General features: G+C 35.3%; 1 protein-coding gene across 5 annotated transcripts in view; it reads right to left on the bottom strand.

Moving 5' to 3' along the window:
* Positions 1-1,525: 1,525 nt before the first annotated feature.
* Positions 1,526-20,225, bottom strand: part of HACD4 (3-hydroxyacyl-CoA dehydratase 4) — a 28,124-nt gene continuing 9,424 nt past the window's right edge. For 2 of the 5 annotated variants that reach the window (XM_025360822.1, XM_025360823.1), the window contains exons 4-7: positions 13,803-13,915; positions 9,464-9,570; positions 5,908-6,033; positions 1,526-5,006 (exon numbers count right to left, since the gene is read on the bottom strand). In XM_025360822.1, coding sequence (XP_025216607.1) covers positions 4,924-5,006; positions 5,908-6,033; positions 9,464-9,570; positions 13,803-13,915 — 429 coding nt within the window. In that variant the 3' untranslated portion in view covers positions 1,526-4,923. Of the gene's footprint in view, positions 5,007-5,907; positions 6,034-8,599; positions 8,658-9,207; positions 9,314-9,463; positions 9,571-13,802; positions 13,916-20,225 lie in introns of all 5 variants that reach the window. The other 3 variants (XR_003116048.1, XM_025360821.1, XR_003116047.1) reach the window with 3 other exon arrangements.

Genomic DNA, 20,225 nt, shown 5'->3' with positions numbered 1-20,225 from the left:
TGACAGAGATATAAAGAGCAGAATTTTTGTATATTTTTGAAGTTCAGCTGGCATAAGTCCAAATTACCTTCAGGATATTAAATGTCACCCTATGGTAACCACAAAGAAAACAGCTACAGAATATACACAAAAGAACTGAGAAAGATACTTAAATGCTTCACTATAAAAAAGTAAACTGCACACAAAAGATGACAGTAATGCAGGAAATGAGGGACAAAGAAGCTACGCTATGTAGAAAACAAATAGCAAAATGACAGGAGTAATTTCCTCCTTATCAGTCAGCTTCAAAAAGGAGGAAAATTCTGACATATACAAAATGGATGAAACTTGAGGACATTATGCTAAGTGAAATAATCCAATTACAAAAGACAGATACTGTATGATTACATTTATATGAAGTACTTAGAGCAATCAAAATCATAGAGACAAAAAGTAGGTGGTTGCCAGGGACAGGGCAGATGGGAGAATAGGGAGCCATTGCTTAATGAGTATAGGATTTAAGTTTTGCAAGGTTAAAAAAAGTTCTGGAGATGGATAGTGGTGATGGTTGCATAATATAAATTACTTAATACTACTGAACTGCACACTTAAGAATGATTAAGATGCAATATTTTATATTTTACAACAAAAAAAAATTTCAGAAACAAGTTGTCTTAGATATGCTTTCAAAGTATCTAATGGTTCCTATTTCATCTATGTTACTTAAATTTGAGAAAGTAAGCCTTTGTCTACACTGTAGAAAATGAAATAGGGATTTGGTGAACATACAGTTAAGACAGATAGTCAAAGAAATCAACTTTGCGATCTTGGTAACATCCAATTAACCAGATAGTTACTGTCTTGACTTCACTATGTCTGGGTTTCTTAACCTGAGGAACATGTACTTAAGTGGAAAAAGAAATTACATCTTTTTTTCACTAACTGATAATGAAATTTAGTATTCCTTTCCATTATGGATATAGGCAACCAACCACAGTAGTATTAACAATTGTGTCGTCGCCAAAGGAAATGGCAGATCTTTTTATGTTACAATTGTTGCAGATATCTCAAATTACTGTCAATCCTCATTTCTATTTTAAAATAATTATAAATTCACTTGTTTCTTTTGGTTTTCAATTTTAAGAAGTTTTTAAGGTAATCTGGTTTAAAAAAATTAAAGCATTACTTAATAACGAAATTTTAATTTATTATAATGACCCAGTAAAGTGTAGTTTCTCTAATTTTCTCTTCATTTTAGTGATTGATTGTACATGTACTTCAGCAGTGTAAGTAGCCATCTTTATTGGGAGTGATTAAGATTAACCACCTAAAATTTGCAAAGCGTTTCTGTTCTCCTTGCACACTAAAGCTTTTAGTAACTTTTCTAAAATTTAGAAGATAACTATAAAAGTAGAAAAAAAAATGTAGCTTTTTAAAAGGATAATTTTTTAAAATCCAAATATATTTATAAATATTTCAAGCAGCCTAATACTCAATTGTTTCTTTCCAAATGTTTACTTTAGTGGAAATAAGTGACCCGTTTTTTAAATTACATTTTTATTAATCCATTCTCACATCACAATATTTTTAATACCTTTTTACATAGTTACTAGATAAGATCTTTATAATTCTTTACCAAAAATTGAGTGATACATCAATGATACAGCAATGACTATCAGTTATTCACACATTTTTTTTAGATATTCAAGGAAAGTATTTTTCAAAACTGTGAGAACATATGACTTACATTACAGTAACTAGCAATAATTCAGTAATAATCCAAAACATGAATTTTCCTTTTTAAAAAGTACTTACTATATTTTTATACCTTTTATCTTCCTGTAATGTATGTGTGTATCGTGATTTTTAAAATTAAAGAGAATACAGAATGGGGCATCATTTGTGTATTTGCTAAAGGTTTACTATTTTCATCAGGGTCTTCTCTTTTGAGCTAGAGTATCACTCCGTCACCCAGGCTGAAGTGCAATGGCTCAATCTCTGCTCACTGCAACCTCCACCTCCCAGGCTCAAGTGATTCTCATGCCCCCAGCCTCCCGTGTAGCTGGGATTACAGGCATGTGCCATCACGCCTGGCTAATTTTTGTATTTTTAGTAGAGATGGGGTTTCACCATGTTGGCCAGACTGGTCTTGAACTCCTGACCTCAAGTGATCTGCCCACCTCAGCCTCTCAAAGTGCTAGGATTACAGGTGTGAGCCACCATGCCTGGCCAGGGTCTTCTTTTAAGGCATCAAAGCCTAAATAACTTAAAAGATGTTAATGAATACATGACATTAATGAATACTCTATCAGAGCACTAGGGACTGAAATCCTAGTATCCCCCATTAAATTCACATATTAAAGATCTAATCTCCAGCGTGATGGCATTTGAAGCTGGAACCTTCATAAATGGGATTAGTATCTTTACAATAAGAAACAAGGGAGAGATGGTTTTTCCCTCTACCATGTGAGCATATAGCAAAAAGGCATCCATCTGCAAACCATGAAGAGGAATCAGCTAGCACCTTGGAACCTCATCAGGAACTTAATTGTCTAGCACCTTTATCTTGGACTTCCTTGCCTCGAGAACTGTGAGAAATATATTCGTTGTCTAAGCTACCCAGTTTATGGTATTTTGTTATAGCAGCCAAGCTAAGACAGCAATTAGTACCAAGAAGTACGGTGCTGCTATAACCAATACATAAAGATGTGGAAGCAGCATTGACATTAGGTAACAGAAGCTGGAAGAGTTTTGAGGTACTAGAGTACCTGGAAGAGTACTGGAAGAGTTTTGAGGGACTAGTTTTTTTGCTAGAAAAGGTCAATATTGCCATGAAGGGACTGATAGAGGTGATTTTGGTGAGGGCTCAAAGACAAGAAGGTGGGAGAGAAAGCCTCCATCTTCATAGAGAACACGTAAATCACCATGAATAAAATGTTGGTAGACATATGGACAATAAAGGCCATTCTGATGAAGTCTCAAATGAAAATGAGGAACCTGTTATGGGAAACTGGAAGAAAGGTGATCTTTGTTATAATATGCCAAAGAACTTGGATGATTGTGTTCATGTTCTAGTGTTCTGTGGAAAGTAAAATTGTGAGCCATGAAATTAGATATTAAACTGAAGAGATCTCCAACCAGTGTTGAACCAGTGCCTCGGTTTATCTTGACTGCTTAAAGTAAAATGTGACCAAAAATGAAGACAGACTTGTTAACCAAAACGGAACCAGAACTTAAAGATTTGGGAAATTATCAGTTTGTCTGCATTACAAAAAGGTAAGAAAACATGTTTGGTAGAGAACACTAAGGGTGTAGCTGACCAGTCATCCAATTAGATTTGCGTGGGTGCGAACCAGAGACCTAATCAGCCACCCTCGCAGGAACACTGCCAGTTTGTGTTGAAAGGAATGGAGATGGGACAGAATGAAGGAAGACTGTTGGGACTTCTTGGATTTGGGACCATAGAGCTATTCAGCTGTAAATGTACACTATTCTTCAAGAAAAGGAGAGACTGACCTCAAACGGTGATTCAGAGGACATCAGGGGTACCTTCTCAGTTTCAAAAGGGGCAGTCATTGCCTTGGTTTCAACAGGCCTGACAGCTTCTGCCTGGTGATATAGGGGTCATCCTCCTCCAACACAGTCCTGGGGGCAATACCTCTGCCTCACTGGGTCTTGAAGCCAGAGTATCAGGCCAAAGAGGATTATTCCTAAGCCTGAGATCTCATGGTGTTTGCTTGCTAGGTTTTGGACTTGTTGGGGACCCATTACACCTTCCTTTTTTCCTGTTTCTTGCTTTGTGTGTCCCATCATTGTATTTTGGAAGCACATAACTTGTTTCATTTCACAGGTTCACAGCTGGAAAGGAATTTTGCCTCAGGATGAACTGTACCTTGAATCTCACTCACATCTGATTTAGATGAGACTTTGGACTTTAGCATTGAGGCAGGAATGAGTTAAGACTTTTAAGGCTGTTGAGATGGAATTTATGTATTTTGCATGTGAGGAGGACATGAATTTTGTAGGGCCAGGTACAGAATGCTATGGACTGAATCTTTGTGTTCCCCCAAAATTCATGTGTTAAGCCCTAACCTCCAATATGATGGTATTTGGAGGTGGAGCCATTGGGAGGTAATTAGGTCATGAGGGTAGAGCTCTCATGAATAGGATTAGTGCCATTATAAGAGACACAAGAGAGTTGATCTCTCTGTCTCATGTGAGGACACAGAAGGACATCTATCTGCAAACTGGGAAGAGGGCCCTCACCAGGAACTGCATTAGCTAGTGCCTTGATCCTGAGTGGAATTCCCAGCCTCCAGAACTGTGAGAAGCGTTGCTGTTGTTTAAGCCATTTGGTTTATGGTGTTCTACTTATAGCAACTTGAGCTAAGATATAGGGCTTGGAAAGATACTTAATTTTCTAAACATATCTAATGTTTAGGGTGAGTATTGAATTATTAGCTCTGAAGACAGAAATCTGTCTATAAAATATGTTATTCTAGGCAACTGTGGAATATCTTTTCCATCCCTCCCCTCCTACAGATCTATTTGGGAACTCGGAAGTGAAAAAGAATACATGTAATTTAGGTTATCAAGTTTGGTTTCTTAATTTAATTGAATCTATTGCAGTTAATCTCCTATTTCTCATTAAACTTACAGGAAAATAATCAGACTACATACAATGTAAGTGTAACTTGTATAAAATCCAAATGAAGCAGGAATTTTGGTGAAGCAGGGTATGGAGAATATATATGTCTTAAAAATACAATGTGTGAAAAACATAGCCTGTTATGTCTACAGTTTTGGGGGTATGTGCAATCATTTCATGTAATGGGATTTTTATCAAACATAAGGCATTTTTCCACCAGAATACTTCCTGTGTTGTATTTACTGCGGTTGAATCCACAGCCTGTCTTTTCTCATGTCACACTGGAATGCTGTACTTCACATTTTCTTTTTTTTAATGGGAAAGATTCCGAGGATGTCTCTTCTTTCTGAGTATAGATGACTGTAGGTAAAATACATACCTAATATGGAGAAAGAAGTTGCAAAAGTAAGTAACGTTAACTATTTCTCTGGAAGGAACAATGAGTTTAAAATACAGTCAGAGTGCTGCCCGAATCCAGGGAGAAGACACTTGCAAGGGAGATGTGAGAAGGAATGCTTAAAGAAGTGTCCAGATTTTATGCAGAAAGAGAGGTAAATAAAACTCTTCTATCCTACTTTTTTTAATGCAAGGAATTGTCTTCCTTTCTTTAGCATAGCTCTCTCCACCTCCCTCTAAAGTTTCACATTTTTGTCTTTTCTCTCTATATGTTGTTCTTATGTTTGATATCTGTTACCTTCTAGAGATAATCATTATTTTGGGGATTTGTGAAGGTTAGAGCTGGGAAAACAAAAATTTAATAATGAAAGTTTTTTCCCCAATTTCCTGGAAAATGATTAGGTTTAATGATCAAATTTATTCAAGGGTAAGTTTTTGTTCCATACATTTTTCTTGAGTCTCTAACACCGACTTCCATTTTTCTGATAGGAAGTGCTAGCTTGAAAAGCGAAACAAACAAGAAACAAAATGGATATAAATGGAAAAATCAGAAATAGCCAGTTCTTCTTAGTTTGACATCTAGGTTTTATTTGTAGATACCTGTGCACATAGTCAAAACTTCTATATCTCATACATAATGCAGCTATGTTTTCTGATAGTAAAATTGTTCTTATTTGTACAGTGAAAGGGAAATATATGATCCCATGATGCCCGGCAAAAAGCATTATAACCTTCAGGGGCTTCACTAACAAGATCTAGTTCATCATGTCAGGCTTCCTCTTTGGTCTCTCCCATGTTTACCAACCTGTATATTAAGGTAGATGGCAAGCACTAACCAAAAAGCACAGGAAAAATGCAAAAACAAGACCAAAAAAGTCACTTACCTATAAAGAGCATCATGAGATATATTTTCAGCACATATGGGAAATAGATGGATAAGTCAAAGGGCAGCTTGGTGGAATAAGTGCCAAATGATTCAAAATAAGGCAGTGATTGATAGATGGCAAATGCTGTTAAAAAAGAAAAGCATCATGAAGGTTTTCCTCAAGTTGTTACAGGGATGTGTATACATGTCTTCATAGTTGTAGGATATTTTGAATTTGATAATGACAGTTTTGTAATAGTTGCTGAATCTTTTTGCTAAACCTAGTTTAATATAGAAATCTGCGAAATGATTTAGTTGGCAAGGTGCTTACAGCAGTATGACTTATTGAATGTTTGTCCATGGTATACTTTATCGTGCCTACAGAGGAAGAATTTACAATGTTTTTTAAAATGTTATCTCAAAATACATTTGTCCACCTAGCCACAAATAGGGGTGATAGACAGATGAACTTGGAAAAATGGTGCATATATTTTCCTCTTAAGAGTTGCACAACATGTATTAACATAGTAGAGATTGTGAGAAATTCTACAATAAAAAAAAAAAATACCAGTTAACCTTTCCTCAATCTAACTGGCCTTAGAATATCTGCTTCTTCCTCCTTAACCACCAGTTGTACTTAATAAGTATTTTGAAGAACTCTATGAGAAATGCTGGCCTAAATTATTTTGAGGGAGGGAGCTGGTATCAGGTAAAAAAAGATGAAAGTTTGGTAACATTGTATCCCATATATAGATATTTTTGGTAACATTTCATGGAATGAAATGGTAATATGCTAACATTATGTAAGATGTTATCATTAGGGTAAGCTGGGTGAAGGGTACATGGGAATGGTGTACTATTGTTGCAATTCTTATGGGTCAAAATTATCCCTACATAAAAAGTGTTTTAAAAGAGAAAGATGAAGAAAAGGCAGGAGTTCACAACTGTTAGAGCCGAGTGGAGGTATGAGTAGCATCATTACAGGATCTGCCACTGACACCAAACATGCAGTTTAAGGTTAACACAGGCTGCACCTATGTCTCTAGCATTTTATCAGTATAATTAGTTGATCTGGTTATTTACATAAGCTTTGTTTTTATCTTATATTTGTCAGATGGGAAATTATAGTCATTAAAAATTAGTAAAGTTATCAAAAGTTTAATAGGTTTATTTAACTGTGTAGTTTTATACTTTGGGACATCTAACATACAGAAACATATAAAGATAAAATTTCAATTACCTGTATTCCACCACCCAGAGTTAATCATTATTGACATTTTTGTCATATATATCTCTAGACTATTTTCTGCATATACCTTATTTTGTAATTGCAAGAATAAGTTTATGAAGTGAATAAAAGAATAAGGGTTGTATGGCAACCATATAAGAACATGGCTTTCCTAGAAAGGAAAAGGATTCAAATTATGGAATAACAAGAATGCAAAAGTTTCCTATACATTTATCCATCCCTTATTCCTAGGAAGGGATTAGTTATATTTCTACCTTATTATTTTATATATTCTTTTATATGTGATTAACTTTTAATTGGCAAATCATAATTGTATACATATATGAAGCACAATGTGATGTTTTGATATATGTGTACAATGTGGAATGATTAAATCAAGCTAATTAACACATCCATCACCTCACTCATTTCTTTGTGGTGAGATTTGAAATTTACTCTTAGCTATTTTGAAATATACATTATTAAGTACAGTCACCCTGCTGTGCATTAGATCTCAAAAATGTATTCCTTCTAACAAACTTTGTACCCTTTGATCAACAACTCCCCATTTCCTTTCTATATTCTCTACAGTACTATGATGTAATAAAGACATGTACATGATATTTCAATGAGAGTTGATTTGATTCTTAAAGAATGGACAATCAGGTTTTATTTGTGGATTTCAAGACAATTATTCTCTAGATCCATTTGGCATAGTCTATTCCAAAATTAATAATTCTTCCTTTTGAATCAAAACAAACTTAGAAATTCTAACACGATTTACAATAACTTAAGCTCTTTTTATCTGCTCATCAGTAGATAGAAAATACATGTTTTTGTTTTATAACTGGCTTTTATATACTTTGTCAATGTCATCATTTTATGTTAAATCTATGTCCTTATGTTTTTCCCTTAGTTACCTTAACATGCTTTCTTATTTTATGCCTTCAATTTTCAAAACTTTAATCATGTCTTACAGAATGCTCCTTACCAGTCTACCAAATCCATTGCAGAAGAAACCATATGTCCTCCAAATATCCTCAAACTCTGCAAACTGATGCTCTGAATGATTTGATCTTAAGTTTTAGGTTTATATTTAGGCTATATAATTAGCCTACTCATATTATATTCAATAATTCATTCTGTGTTTATTGAGCATATATACTGGTGCATAAGATTAAGGAAGGAAGCAAAGAAACAAGACACAGACATCCTTTTACCCCCACGGAGCTTAGAGTCTAGTCAAGGAAATGGACATTAATCAAAGAATCATACAAATGTATAATTATGCTGAGATAAGCCCTATAAGACAGCAGCCCCCAACTTTTTTGGCACCAGGTACTGGTTTTCTAGAAGACAATTTTTCCACAGACCGGAAGAAGAAGGATGATTTCAGGATGGTTCAAGCACACGACATTTATTGTGTACTTTATTTGTATTATTATTACATTGTAATAAATAACAAAATAATTATACAACTCGCCATAATGTAGAATCAGTGGGAGCCCTGAGCTTATTTTCCTGCAACTAGATGGTCTCATCTGGGGGTGATGGGAGACAGTGAAAGATCATCAGGCATTAGATTCTCATAAGGAGCATGCAACCCAGATCCCCATGCACAGTTCACAATAGGGTTTGTGCTCCGATAAGAATCTGATGCCTCCACTGATCTGACAGGAGGTAGAGCTCAGGCGATAATGTGGGTGATGGTGAGTGGCCATAAATACAGATGAAGCTTCACCTGCTAGCCCACTGCTCACCTCCTGCTATGCGGCCTGGTTCTTAATGGGCCACAGACCGGGATCATAGCCCAGGTTGGGGGCCCCTGCTATAAAAAGATTCATGATGCTGTACCCAGGGGAACTCAGTTGAGGAAGTCAGGGATTGCCTCCCTCAGAAAATGATGATTAATCTCAAGGTAGAGTTAACTAGTTGCTGAGAGAGGGTAGGATACATGGTAAATGGTAAGTGGGAAAGAGTCTCACCAGAGGGAACTGAATTTCTGTGCATTAAAAGTTAAAAATCATAGACTCTCTAAATGTTAACCTCTTTTTGGTGAGTAAGCAGACTCTGAGAGGTTAAATGAGTTACCCAAAACTCATACAGTGAGTTAATGAAGGGAAGGACTCAGATGCTGTTGGTTTCTGTCCAGTATTTTGTCTACTGTGCAGAGCTGCTTCCCTCTTCAACTTTGCCTCTTTGCATCAAGGGAAATATGCCAGGAAAGATACATTGAGTGAGCTAAGCATTCGCAAAAATAGTAATTTAATCATCAAAAACTTTAGTGAACCATTATAACTAGATGGCTTTTGTCAGTAAGCAATACAGCAAGTCACTCTTTTCTTACCTTCAGCGAGAACACACAAAGGATAAATTGGCATCCATAGGGTTTGACTGAGCCATGTCAAGACAGCATAGGATATTCCTATGACTGATAACATGCTATAAGTGTACCTGAAAAGAGATGAAACACTCATAAACATCATTTTCTGCTAATACCTAGGAAATAGGAGAAATGACTGTACTGTGTAATTAAATACAGAGATACAACTGGAAAGTGTGCAAATTATGTATTTTATTTCCTATAATTTAAGCAAGAGATTTTTTTTAAATGGGGGAAAGGGACCATGTCAATCTGGCTTGTCTCATGGGGTAGATCATGAATAATTATAAAGCTAAACAGAGCAAGTAAGTCTTACTCCCTCCTCAGAAAAATACAGTAATAAATTTCCTTGATTAGTGACTTCAATTTCATTAAAAACCAAGCCCATTTTTTGCACCAAGCAGCTAGGTTTTTTAATGACAGACATACTTGTAAATAGCTCAGGAATTCATTTAAAAATAAAATGTGACTTCCAAATCTTTATTTGGCAATTCTGCTTCTGCAGGTGTACTATCTATGTGATCAATTAAAGAACTGGCCTTGGGAGCTGATTCGGGTATAGTAGGGAGCTTTAAGCCTACCACTGTGATGTAATAGATTAAGTAGTCTACATTGTGTTTTATTTCTTTGAATAGGACACTGGTTATTAGGCTTGAGCATATATCAGAATCACCTAGATGGCATGTTAAAACACAAATTGCTGGACCCTACTCCAAAGTTTCTGATCCAATGGAACTGTGGTACACCCCAGACTTTGTATTAACAAGTTCCAGGTGATGCTGATGCCACTGGTCTAGGGACCACACTTTGAGAACTACTGATATAGACAGACAATAAATACATATGACAAAACCACCCAAACAACCTTGAAAACATGAATGGGGAAGAGTAAATCTCTCTCATTCCAGGACCTGAATTCCGCCCCTCAGAGGCAATAGCCAATGTCGGTTTCTTAGGTATTCTTTCAGAAATGTTTTTGCATTTACATATCTATGTGCATATTTACTATATAAAATATATACCAGCAGTGGAGGACCTCACTGAACATAGCATATAATCAAGTTTTTGATCTTTACCAATCAACGTGAAAAATGGTATCTCATCTTTTTCCCCTCATATTAGAAGAGTAGGTAAGCATCTTTTCATGTTTAAAAGCCACTTTTGGCCAGCCGTTGTAGCTCACTCCTGTAATCCCAGCACTTTGGCAGGCAAAGCCAGGCAGATGACCTGAGGTCCAGGGTTCAAGACCAGCCTGGCCAACATGGCGAATCCCCATCTATACTAAAGATATAAAAATTAGCCGGGCATGGTGGCAGGTGCCTGTAATCCCAGCTACTCAGGAGGCTGAGGCAGGAGCATCACTTGAATCCAGGAGGCGGAGGTTGTGGTGAGCTGAGATCGCGCCACTGGACTCCAGCCTGGGTGAGAGAGCAAGACTCCATCTCAAAAAAAAAAAAAAAAAAAAGCCACTTATGATGAGGTCCAATTTATCTTTTTTTCTTTTGTTGTGTTTCTGGTATCATATCTTATAATCCACCGCCAAATCTAGTAATCAAGATTTACTCCTATATTTTTTTCAAAGAGTTTCATACTTTTTCCACTTATATGTGAGTGGTGACTTCATTTTTTTTGTGTGTATATCCAGTTGTCCCAGCACCATTTGTTAAAAAAGACTATTCTTTCCCCATCGAATGGTCTTGGCATTGTTGTCAAAAATTAATTGACCAAAAATGTGTGAGAGTTTATCTTTAGACTATCGATTTTATTCCCTGATTTATCCTTACACAATACCACATTTAATTATTGCTTTGTAGTAAGTTTTGAAATGGGAAAGAGTGAGTCCTTCAACCATATTCTTCTAAGATTGTTTTGGCTATTCTGAGTTCCTTGAATTTAAATATGAGTTTTACGATCATCTTCTCAATTTCTGCAATGAAGTTATCTGGGTTCTAATAGGGATTACACTGAATCTGCAGATCAGTTTGGGGAATACTGCCATCTGAACAATATTAAGTTTTCAAGTCGTGTGGGATGTCCTTTCATTTATTTAGATATTTAATTTTTTCAACAATGCTTTCTCAACAATGTATAAATTCTGTGCATCTTTTGTTAAGTTTATTCCTCAGTACTTTATTCTTTTTGATGCTGCTATAACCAGAATTGTATTCTTGATTTGATTTTGTGGTAGTTAATTGCAAATGTATAAAAAATAATTCATTTTTACATATTGATAATTTTTTATCAAGATGTTATCTGCCAATAGAGATAGTTTTACTTGTTGCTTTCCAGCCTACATGCCTTTTATACCATTTTGTTTGTTTTCTGTTCTGTCTTATTGCCATGGATAGAACTTCCAGCACAATGATGAATATAAGTGGCAAGTGTGGATGCCCTTGTCCTGTTCCTGCGTGTTAGGAGGAAGGCATCAGTCTTTCATCATTAACTATCATATTAGTATGAATTTTTCATAGATACTTTTTTCAGGCTGAGGAAATTTCTTGCTCATTTCTTTAGGAAAAATAATTATAGGGTAGAGTGGGAAGATAAGTTTACCCCCATTTTACAGAGGAAAATAAAAGTTTCTAAAAGTTAGGTGCCTTGGAATTTCACTCCTAGGTATAAGGGAAATGAAAACATGTGCACACAAAAGCTTGTATATGGATGTTCATGGCAGTATTCCTCATGGCCAAACAGTAGAAAACACCCAAATGTCCATCAACTGATAACTGGATACACAGAAAGTGGTAAATCAATGCAATAGAATATTACTCAGCCCAAAAAGCAGTGAAGTACTGACACATGCCACAACACAAAGGAACCTTGAAAACATTATGCTAGGTAAAAGAAGCCTGTTACAAAAGGCCACAGATTGGATGATTCCATTTATATGAAATTTCCAGGATAGGCAATCTATAGAGACAGCATATGCGTGGTTTCCAGGGGCTGGGGGAAGAAGGGAGTGGGTACTCCTCATACTGCTACTCCCTCCTCATACTGCTACTGGGTATTAGATTTCTTTTAGAGATGATAAAAATGTTCTAGGATAGTAGTGATTGCACATCTCTTTGGATATACTAAAACTCACAAATTTTGTATTTTAAAAGGGTGAACTTTATGATATATAAACTATATCTCAATAAAGTTGTTATTAAAATAAGAAAGGTTAAGTGATTTGCCTAACATCACTTAGCAAGTAAGTAGTGGAGGTGGGTTTCATCCAGAGAGATCTTCTACCTTCATATTCAAAAGTCTTCCTATGACAGCATGCTACTTCTTTCAGTGCAAATGTTTTGTTCTCCAATGTATTTATTGAGCTTCTCTGAGACTGAAAGAGTAAGCATACCCAAGAGTAACATACTAGAAAGCTTCAATCCCAAATGATGTTCCATTGTCTCATGAATAGAAGTTACGGGCTACAAAAGTCCATGAAGTTTGCCCCAAGTCCACTAAACTATCAATTCAAAAATGAGAAATTACTAATTTATATACATAATTAAATTCATTTTACTTCAACAAAAGATTTCATTCTGATTCACTCTAGGACTCACCTTATTATTTAAACATTTTAATCCAGTTAAGTTATTGAAAATATAATAAAATTACATACCCTTGGCTAAAAAACAAACTAGGACTCTTGTGTTACCTCTCCAAATCCAGATCTCTCAAGTGGGAGGGACAATTCTCATTTGTGAAAGCTGACCTAGCATTTAGGACACCTCCCCAGAGTGAGGTGTAAGCACTCATTGAGCAAAGGGGACTGTTTTACACCACCACTTGTAGAGGTAAGACTAGGCACATCTCACTGCAAAGTTTTAGAATTAGCAGAAAAAGGACTTAAGTTAGTCATTTAAACCCACTGGAATTGTAAATGAATGTGGGAGTGCATTTTCTTCCTGAAAGGCCCTATATTTAAAAGATTTTTGAATGCACAGAAACTAACTGTAAATTCTGGTGATATAATAAAAGACCTGCTTTGCTTATTAAAGCAACTGTACTAAAGCAACTGTGAGGAATGCCTTCGTTAGGAAACAGCTGAGGGTTATTCCAAGTTGGTTTTATGCCAAGCCTTCTGCAGAAACCTGAATGTGCTGATTTACTGTTGTAATACCATGGTAGGTTTTCATTATCTTTGATATGCCCATTATGGAGAACACTAAAAATACATTTCCATATCAAGATAAAATAATTTGAAAACGGGATATGTTTTCCTGTAGTACCGAGTAACCAAATATAAGCAGCTAGTACTGGTTTCACTGCAGAAAGCAATTTAGCCTTGTTTTAAGACATTATTTTACCTTCTTACCTAACCATATCCAATAGATTCCAAAAGATGAATAAAACACACACCACATATTTCCCTTGGACTTCCTCTTGACTGGTGATCACCACAAAAAGGATGATTATTCTCTCTGTGAGCTAACAAAGAAACAGCAAAGTCAGAAATTAGGATCATCTGTTAGGCTATGTAGGTAATTTTCTAATTTTAAAAACCAGATCTCCTTTCAAAAGTATACTTTAGCTGGAAATATGTATACTAAATTGTTAATAATGCCTCCCTCTGAGAGAGTAGGGTTATGGCTGAATTTCAGTTCCTCATTTGTCTGTATTTTACAAATAATATATAATGAATGAAAAAATGACATATATTTTATGTGAATCAGGATATTTCCTTTCTTCTTGCCACATGCATGTGTTTCTATTCACTTTGACAAGGCTTTATTGAGTGTCCACTGTGTGTCAGATGCCAAAATGAAAACACAGTCTTTGCTCCAGAGAGGGTAGCAGTGGTGGGAGAACTGAACAATAGCACAGTGTGTGCTAGATATGGGAGCACATGTGAGCAAGATACTTTCTGCCTAGAGAAACAATGCAAAGAGATTAATGAAGACAGGCTACATTTCTTTTCATCCAAGTTGGATCTTGAAAAATGAGTAAGAGTTTGTCAGGTAGACTGGATATGAGAGAGGGCATCCTAGGCAAAGGCAGTAGCCTGAGCAGAGAGGCATAGGTGTGAAAATGTAGGGTGCCCAGGGGAGTAATGTGAACCACTGGGGGGCTAGAGGGGAGGGTGCATACAAGGGAATAAAAGGAGATGAAATTGAAAACATGTTTGGAGCTGGGTTATGAAGGGTTTTGAATGACAGGCTGAGAAATTTCAATTCCATCCAATAGAGAAACTATTGTAGCCTTTTTTTTTTTTTTTTTTTTTTCAGTAGGGGAGTAATATAATCCTAACCCTTATAAGCTAGTGGAAAATGAAAAGAATTCAATATATTCCAAGTCAGCATTTACAGATCATTGAGACTTCACACATTTTTGGCTAGCCTCAAAAAATAAAAAAATACATTCCTTTTTCCCAACCTAAAGTGCCTTCTTACATTATATTAATATATCCTGTACATTTTGTATTTTGTGTGTTTTTAATAGAATGTTTTACTTGCTCTTAATGGTCAAAGGAAAATATACTTAAGATTGAAGAGTCAAATTCGCAGTAAAGAGGGGAATGATTTATATTTTTCTTTATTTTTAAAGTGGATCAAGGAGAAAAGACTGGGATAACCTGTGACTTAGCATTTATAGGCTGCTAGTCCTGGAAAATCACCTAGTGCATAGAAATCCAAGATTTGCCAACAGCGGGCCACATGATCAGAAATCCACGTGTATAAGCTATATCAGCATGTTTATGACATGACTACAGTGGTGAGTCAAGAGGGTCTATGCTTGGCTAAGGGAAATTAGATATGATTCAAACCTTAGTCAAACTATGGAAGCCATCTACATAGCTGTTTTTTTCTTTTTTCATCCTTTCTTTATAATATAATACTCTATTGATTTAGTTTCTATAATAAATTCTACTGAACTGCAATTATAATTACTGAACAATCCAACCTTGATGTCATGACACCTCTCAGCCTTCAGATACACAATCATAGCAGCAAACAAGTTCTTAGGCTCTACCTCTCTTATATTTGATCAGTACTTGGTAATTAGGAAAACCTAGTTTTTGCTAGAAATCTCAGGAGATACACATACATGAATGGATACATGAATAAAATACAGATTTCTAATTACATGGCTGACTACTGAAAAATCTTAGACACCTCTCAATAAGATGATCTCTAGGGTCTCCTCTAAATAAAACATTCTGATACTAGCCCAGCCCCACCTTTTTAGAAATAAGGAATATGGGAACAGACCTGGAAACATATATATATATATATACCCGAAGTCTCCTGGTTTCCAGAGTTGTAAGCTATCCGTGATGTCAGGTCACCCCTTAATTGAAGAGGACAGAGGGGAAAATCTCCTAAAAGGGAGAGACTGGAGCTGCATGATGAAACTCACCCTGTTGAAAATCATCACTTCACTGTGGCAAGGTAGCAATAAAATCCCAGCTGCACAGAAAGCAGCAACAGGATGGCCCCCCCAAACCAAACCACAACACACATACACACACGAGTGAAGACTCCTTCTATATTCGGTGTCAATGTAATTAGTTAACAAATCATCTGATGGTTATTTAACTCTAACTTGACCATTCAATGGCAATACAATGTGGAAATTTAGGCAGAGATGTTCTTAAATTGAAATAAAGCTTTTATTGTTTAGTTTGTGCCAGGTTCCAAATATACACTATCTCACTTTATCTCCATAATGACCCTAAGAAGTAGGTGCTATTATTGTTATATGCATTTTACAAAAGACATGCATTTTACCAACTGAAAGTGACTTACTTACAAGTCTAGAATCAACATCTAGACAATACAACTTCAAATTCCTGAAATACTAAGACTCTTTCACCATTGTTACTTGATATGAGTTACTCCATCACCTAGTATCCAAGTTATCGCCTATTCTTTAAAAAAGCTTCTCCTTAAAAATTAAGCCTTAAAACAAGAGCCTCCTTGATTTTCTTAACACCAAAACAATTTTGAAGAAAAGGCTTTTAAAATTTATCAGTCTTCTTTAATATGACCATTTGGCCAGTTATTTAGAGCTTGACACTTGGAAGAATTTAGCCTTTTGTAATTTTTAACAAATCCTATGAAAATATGACTAATTACTAGAGAATGATCTCGTTTAGTACAACTCAAATAGGTAGAGTAAAAGGTATAGTAAATATCCTACAACTTGGGTTAAATTAAACATGGTGATAATGTCATCTACTCAAAAGTGTGATAACTATGTAATAAAAATGCTGGGCATTTTAAAGTTCTATTTGGGAATCCTCAACTCTAGGTTGAGCAATAATTGAAACTAAGTTGTTACTTTACAAATGGCAGGTAGCACTTGATTTATAAGCTATGGGAGGGTAAAATGATACTTCAACTACAGGGAGAATTTCGAGAATCTTAAAATTGGTTTTAGTCTCAAAGACCACTATTTTACTCAAATGAAAATCTAAACTCTCAATCCTCTGAACTTTTCTGAGAACTTCAGAAATCTATCTTTATATATTCAAAAACTACCAATTACATTCTTCTGTAAGACAAACGCATTTAAATCATTGTATTTGTTTCTTTATTCATCATTCAATAGATAATTATTGAGTGCACTGTTCTGTGTCCAAGGGGATACAGCTGTGAACAAGACCAAGCCCCTGCCTTCATGGTATTTATATTATACTTGGTGAAACACTAAACAAATGGTATAATAGTAGCATAATAGTTATATATGTTATAGATATCTATAAATGTAGCATAATAGTTGAGAGCTCAAGAGCCAAATAGCTTAAATGTCTGCTATAATATTCAAAACCTATGTGACCTTGCATAATTTACTTCTGTGTTAAGTAATTATGGTAGAGATAATAATTAGCATCTGTTGTTACATAGTAATTATTATATACAGGAAAAGGTTGTTGTAAAGATTAAATACGTTAATACATGTAAAGAACTAAGAAAAGTGTTTGACACACATAAAAGCCCAAATAAATATAAGCTATGATTAGGAAAATGAATATTTAAATATACTTTAATGTAGTGATTTACAGTGTATTTACAGGAAAACATTTTTCTATGTAGATAATGACTGTGAATTTAAAAAATTCAATCTCAGCATCTGTAAAATTATGCTAGGAATATAGCTTTGTACTTATCACACTGAAGAACTACATGGATCAAATGTGAAAAACAGAGGAAAAATCTAAAATCTTACCTACAGAGTGAATTGGACATGTAATTCACTCTCAGGAGGCTTCCAAATTTGGAGAATGTTACAACTCAACACTATCTTTGGTAGTTTCTTCTCTAACAATATAAGCCTATTCCAAGCTCAAAACTGGTGAGAAAAATCTATGTGATTTTAAAGGAAAGTCAGATTATTTAGTCTAGCAACACAAATAAGCACCTGCTTCACAGCTAAAAAGAAATTAGGGTAAAATCTGGCTTTTTGCCTAAAAGGGTTAAAGATACTTTCCTTTGGGAATTCCTTCATATTTGTTCTCTTAAGAGTATGTGACTGTGAAATCTTTAGAGGGATTTTTGACAAACAGATCCCTGCTTGCCCTGATCAGAAATAGAAGTGTTACTGGCAAATACAGAAACAGTTTATGTGATTTGGGCTCATAAATGGAATCTCTGTAAGCACAATAATTTAGGAGTATTCGTTTTTAGTGTTTTGGTTAAGAAATTTTAAAAATTGAGTAAAAATGTGTAAAATTAATACTGCAGGAGTATTTATTATGACACAGAGGGAAGGATGTGTAATTGAATCATTTTAATTCAATTATAAATGAAATATTTGCATGTAAAGCATTTCTCAAAAAGTGATGGAGTAATCCATTAAGGGTTTCCTATAGGGGATATCAGTCTAATGTTATGACACAAAGGTTAGTGTTGGCTATTTTCCCCTCTTCTTGAGTTGAAACATCCTAAAGCAGTATAAATAAAAATCTCCTTCTCAGGCTTCTGTACAAGCAAACTGAACAAAGCCCCTCAAAATCAACATTTCAGGGTTGATAGTGATTCTGTACTATAAAAGTCAAGTTGTTTTGATTAAGTTTACTGAAATCAACTACTTTTCCAATTCAATATTTTTTACTAAGCTAATAAAGTATGCAAGCTAATTTGGGAGGAGGGGATTGGAGAAGGGAGATACCTAGTTTTCATTTATATTATAATTTCCTTTATGCTTCATTTTAAAAAGTAAGTATCAAAGTTTACTATATTTTCTTATATGATTTTTATTGTCGTGTAATTATTTCAAAAATTGGAAGTCTATAAATAGCTACGCTATGGTTTTGCCCTTTTTCCCTAAGTGTATAAAAAAATAAAATATATGTCAGTTAAATGATTATTGTCTTTTGGTCAATCGTTTTTTTCCTTTCCTTTTGTATGTAATTTTAGAAATTCATAACGGTTTTTCCCTAGGTGTCAAAATAAAGATGTGCATGTAAAACATTTTAAAATGCACAGGGCAAACCGAATCCAGCAGCACATCAAAAAGCTTATCCACCATGATCAAGTGGGCTTCATCCCTGGGATGCAAGGCTGGTTCAACATACGCAAATCAATAAATGGAATCCATCATATAAACAGAACCAAAGACAAAAACCACATGATTATCTCAATAGATGCAGAAAAGGCCATTGACAAAATTCAACAGCCCTTCATGCTAAAAACTCTCCATAAGCTAGATATTGATGTATCTCAAAATACTAAGACATATCTCAAAATAATAAGAGCTATTTATGACAAACCCACAGCCAATATCATACTGAATGGGCAAAAACTGGAAGCATTCCCTTTGAAAACTGGCACAAGACAGGAATGCCCTCTCTCACCACTCCTATTCAACACAGTGTTGGAAGTTCTGGCCAGGGCAATCAGGCAGGAGAAAGAAATAAAGGGTATTCAATTAGGAAAAGAGGAAGTCAAATTGTCCCTGTTTGCAGATGACATGATTGTATATTTAGAAAACCCCATTATCTCAGCCCAAAATCTCCTTAAGCTGATGAGCAACTTCAGCAAAGTCTCAGGATACAAAATAAATGTGCAAAAATCACAAGCAGTCCTATACACCAATAACAGACAAACAGAGCCAAATCATGAGTGAAATCCCATTCACAATTGCTTCAAAGAGAAAAAATACCTAGGAATCCAACTTACAAGGGATGTGAAGGACCTCTTCAAGGAGGACTACAAACCACTGCTCAATGAAATAAAAGAGGACACAAACAAATGAAAGAACATTCCATGCTCATGGATAGGAAGAATCATGAAAATGATTCATGAAAAATCATGAAAATGGCCATACTGCCCAAGGTAATTTATAGATTCAATGCCATCACCATCAAGCTACCAATGACTTTCTTCACAGAATTGGAAAAAACTACTTTAAAGTTCACATGGAACCAAAAAAGAGCCCACATTACCAAGACAATCCTAAGCCAAAAGAACAAAGCTGGAGGCATCATGCTACCTGACTTCAAACTATACTACAAGGCTACAGTAACCAAAACAGCATGGTTGGTACCAAAACAGAGATATAGACAAATGGAACAGAACAGAGCCCTCAGAAATAATACCACACATCTACAACCATCTGATCTTTGATAAGCCTGACAAAAACAAGAAATTGGGAAAGGATTCCCTATTTAATAAATGGTGCTGGGTAAACTGGCTAGCCATATGTAGAAAGCTGAAACTGGATCCCTTCCTTACACCTTATACAAAAATTAATTCAAGATGGATTAAAGACTTAAATGTTACACCTAAAACCATAA

This window comes from Theropithecus gelada, chromosome 15 (assembly GCF_003255815.1).
Source record: "Theropithecus gelada isolate Dixy chromosome 15, Tgel_1.0, whole genome shotgun sequence".
Lineage (NCBI taxonomy): Eukaryota > Metazoa > Chordata > Mammalia > Primates > Cercopithecidae > Theropithecus > Theropithecus gelada.
This window is presented reverse-complemented; position numbering and strand designations above follow the sequence as displayed.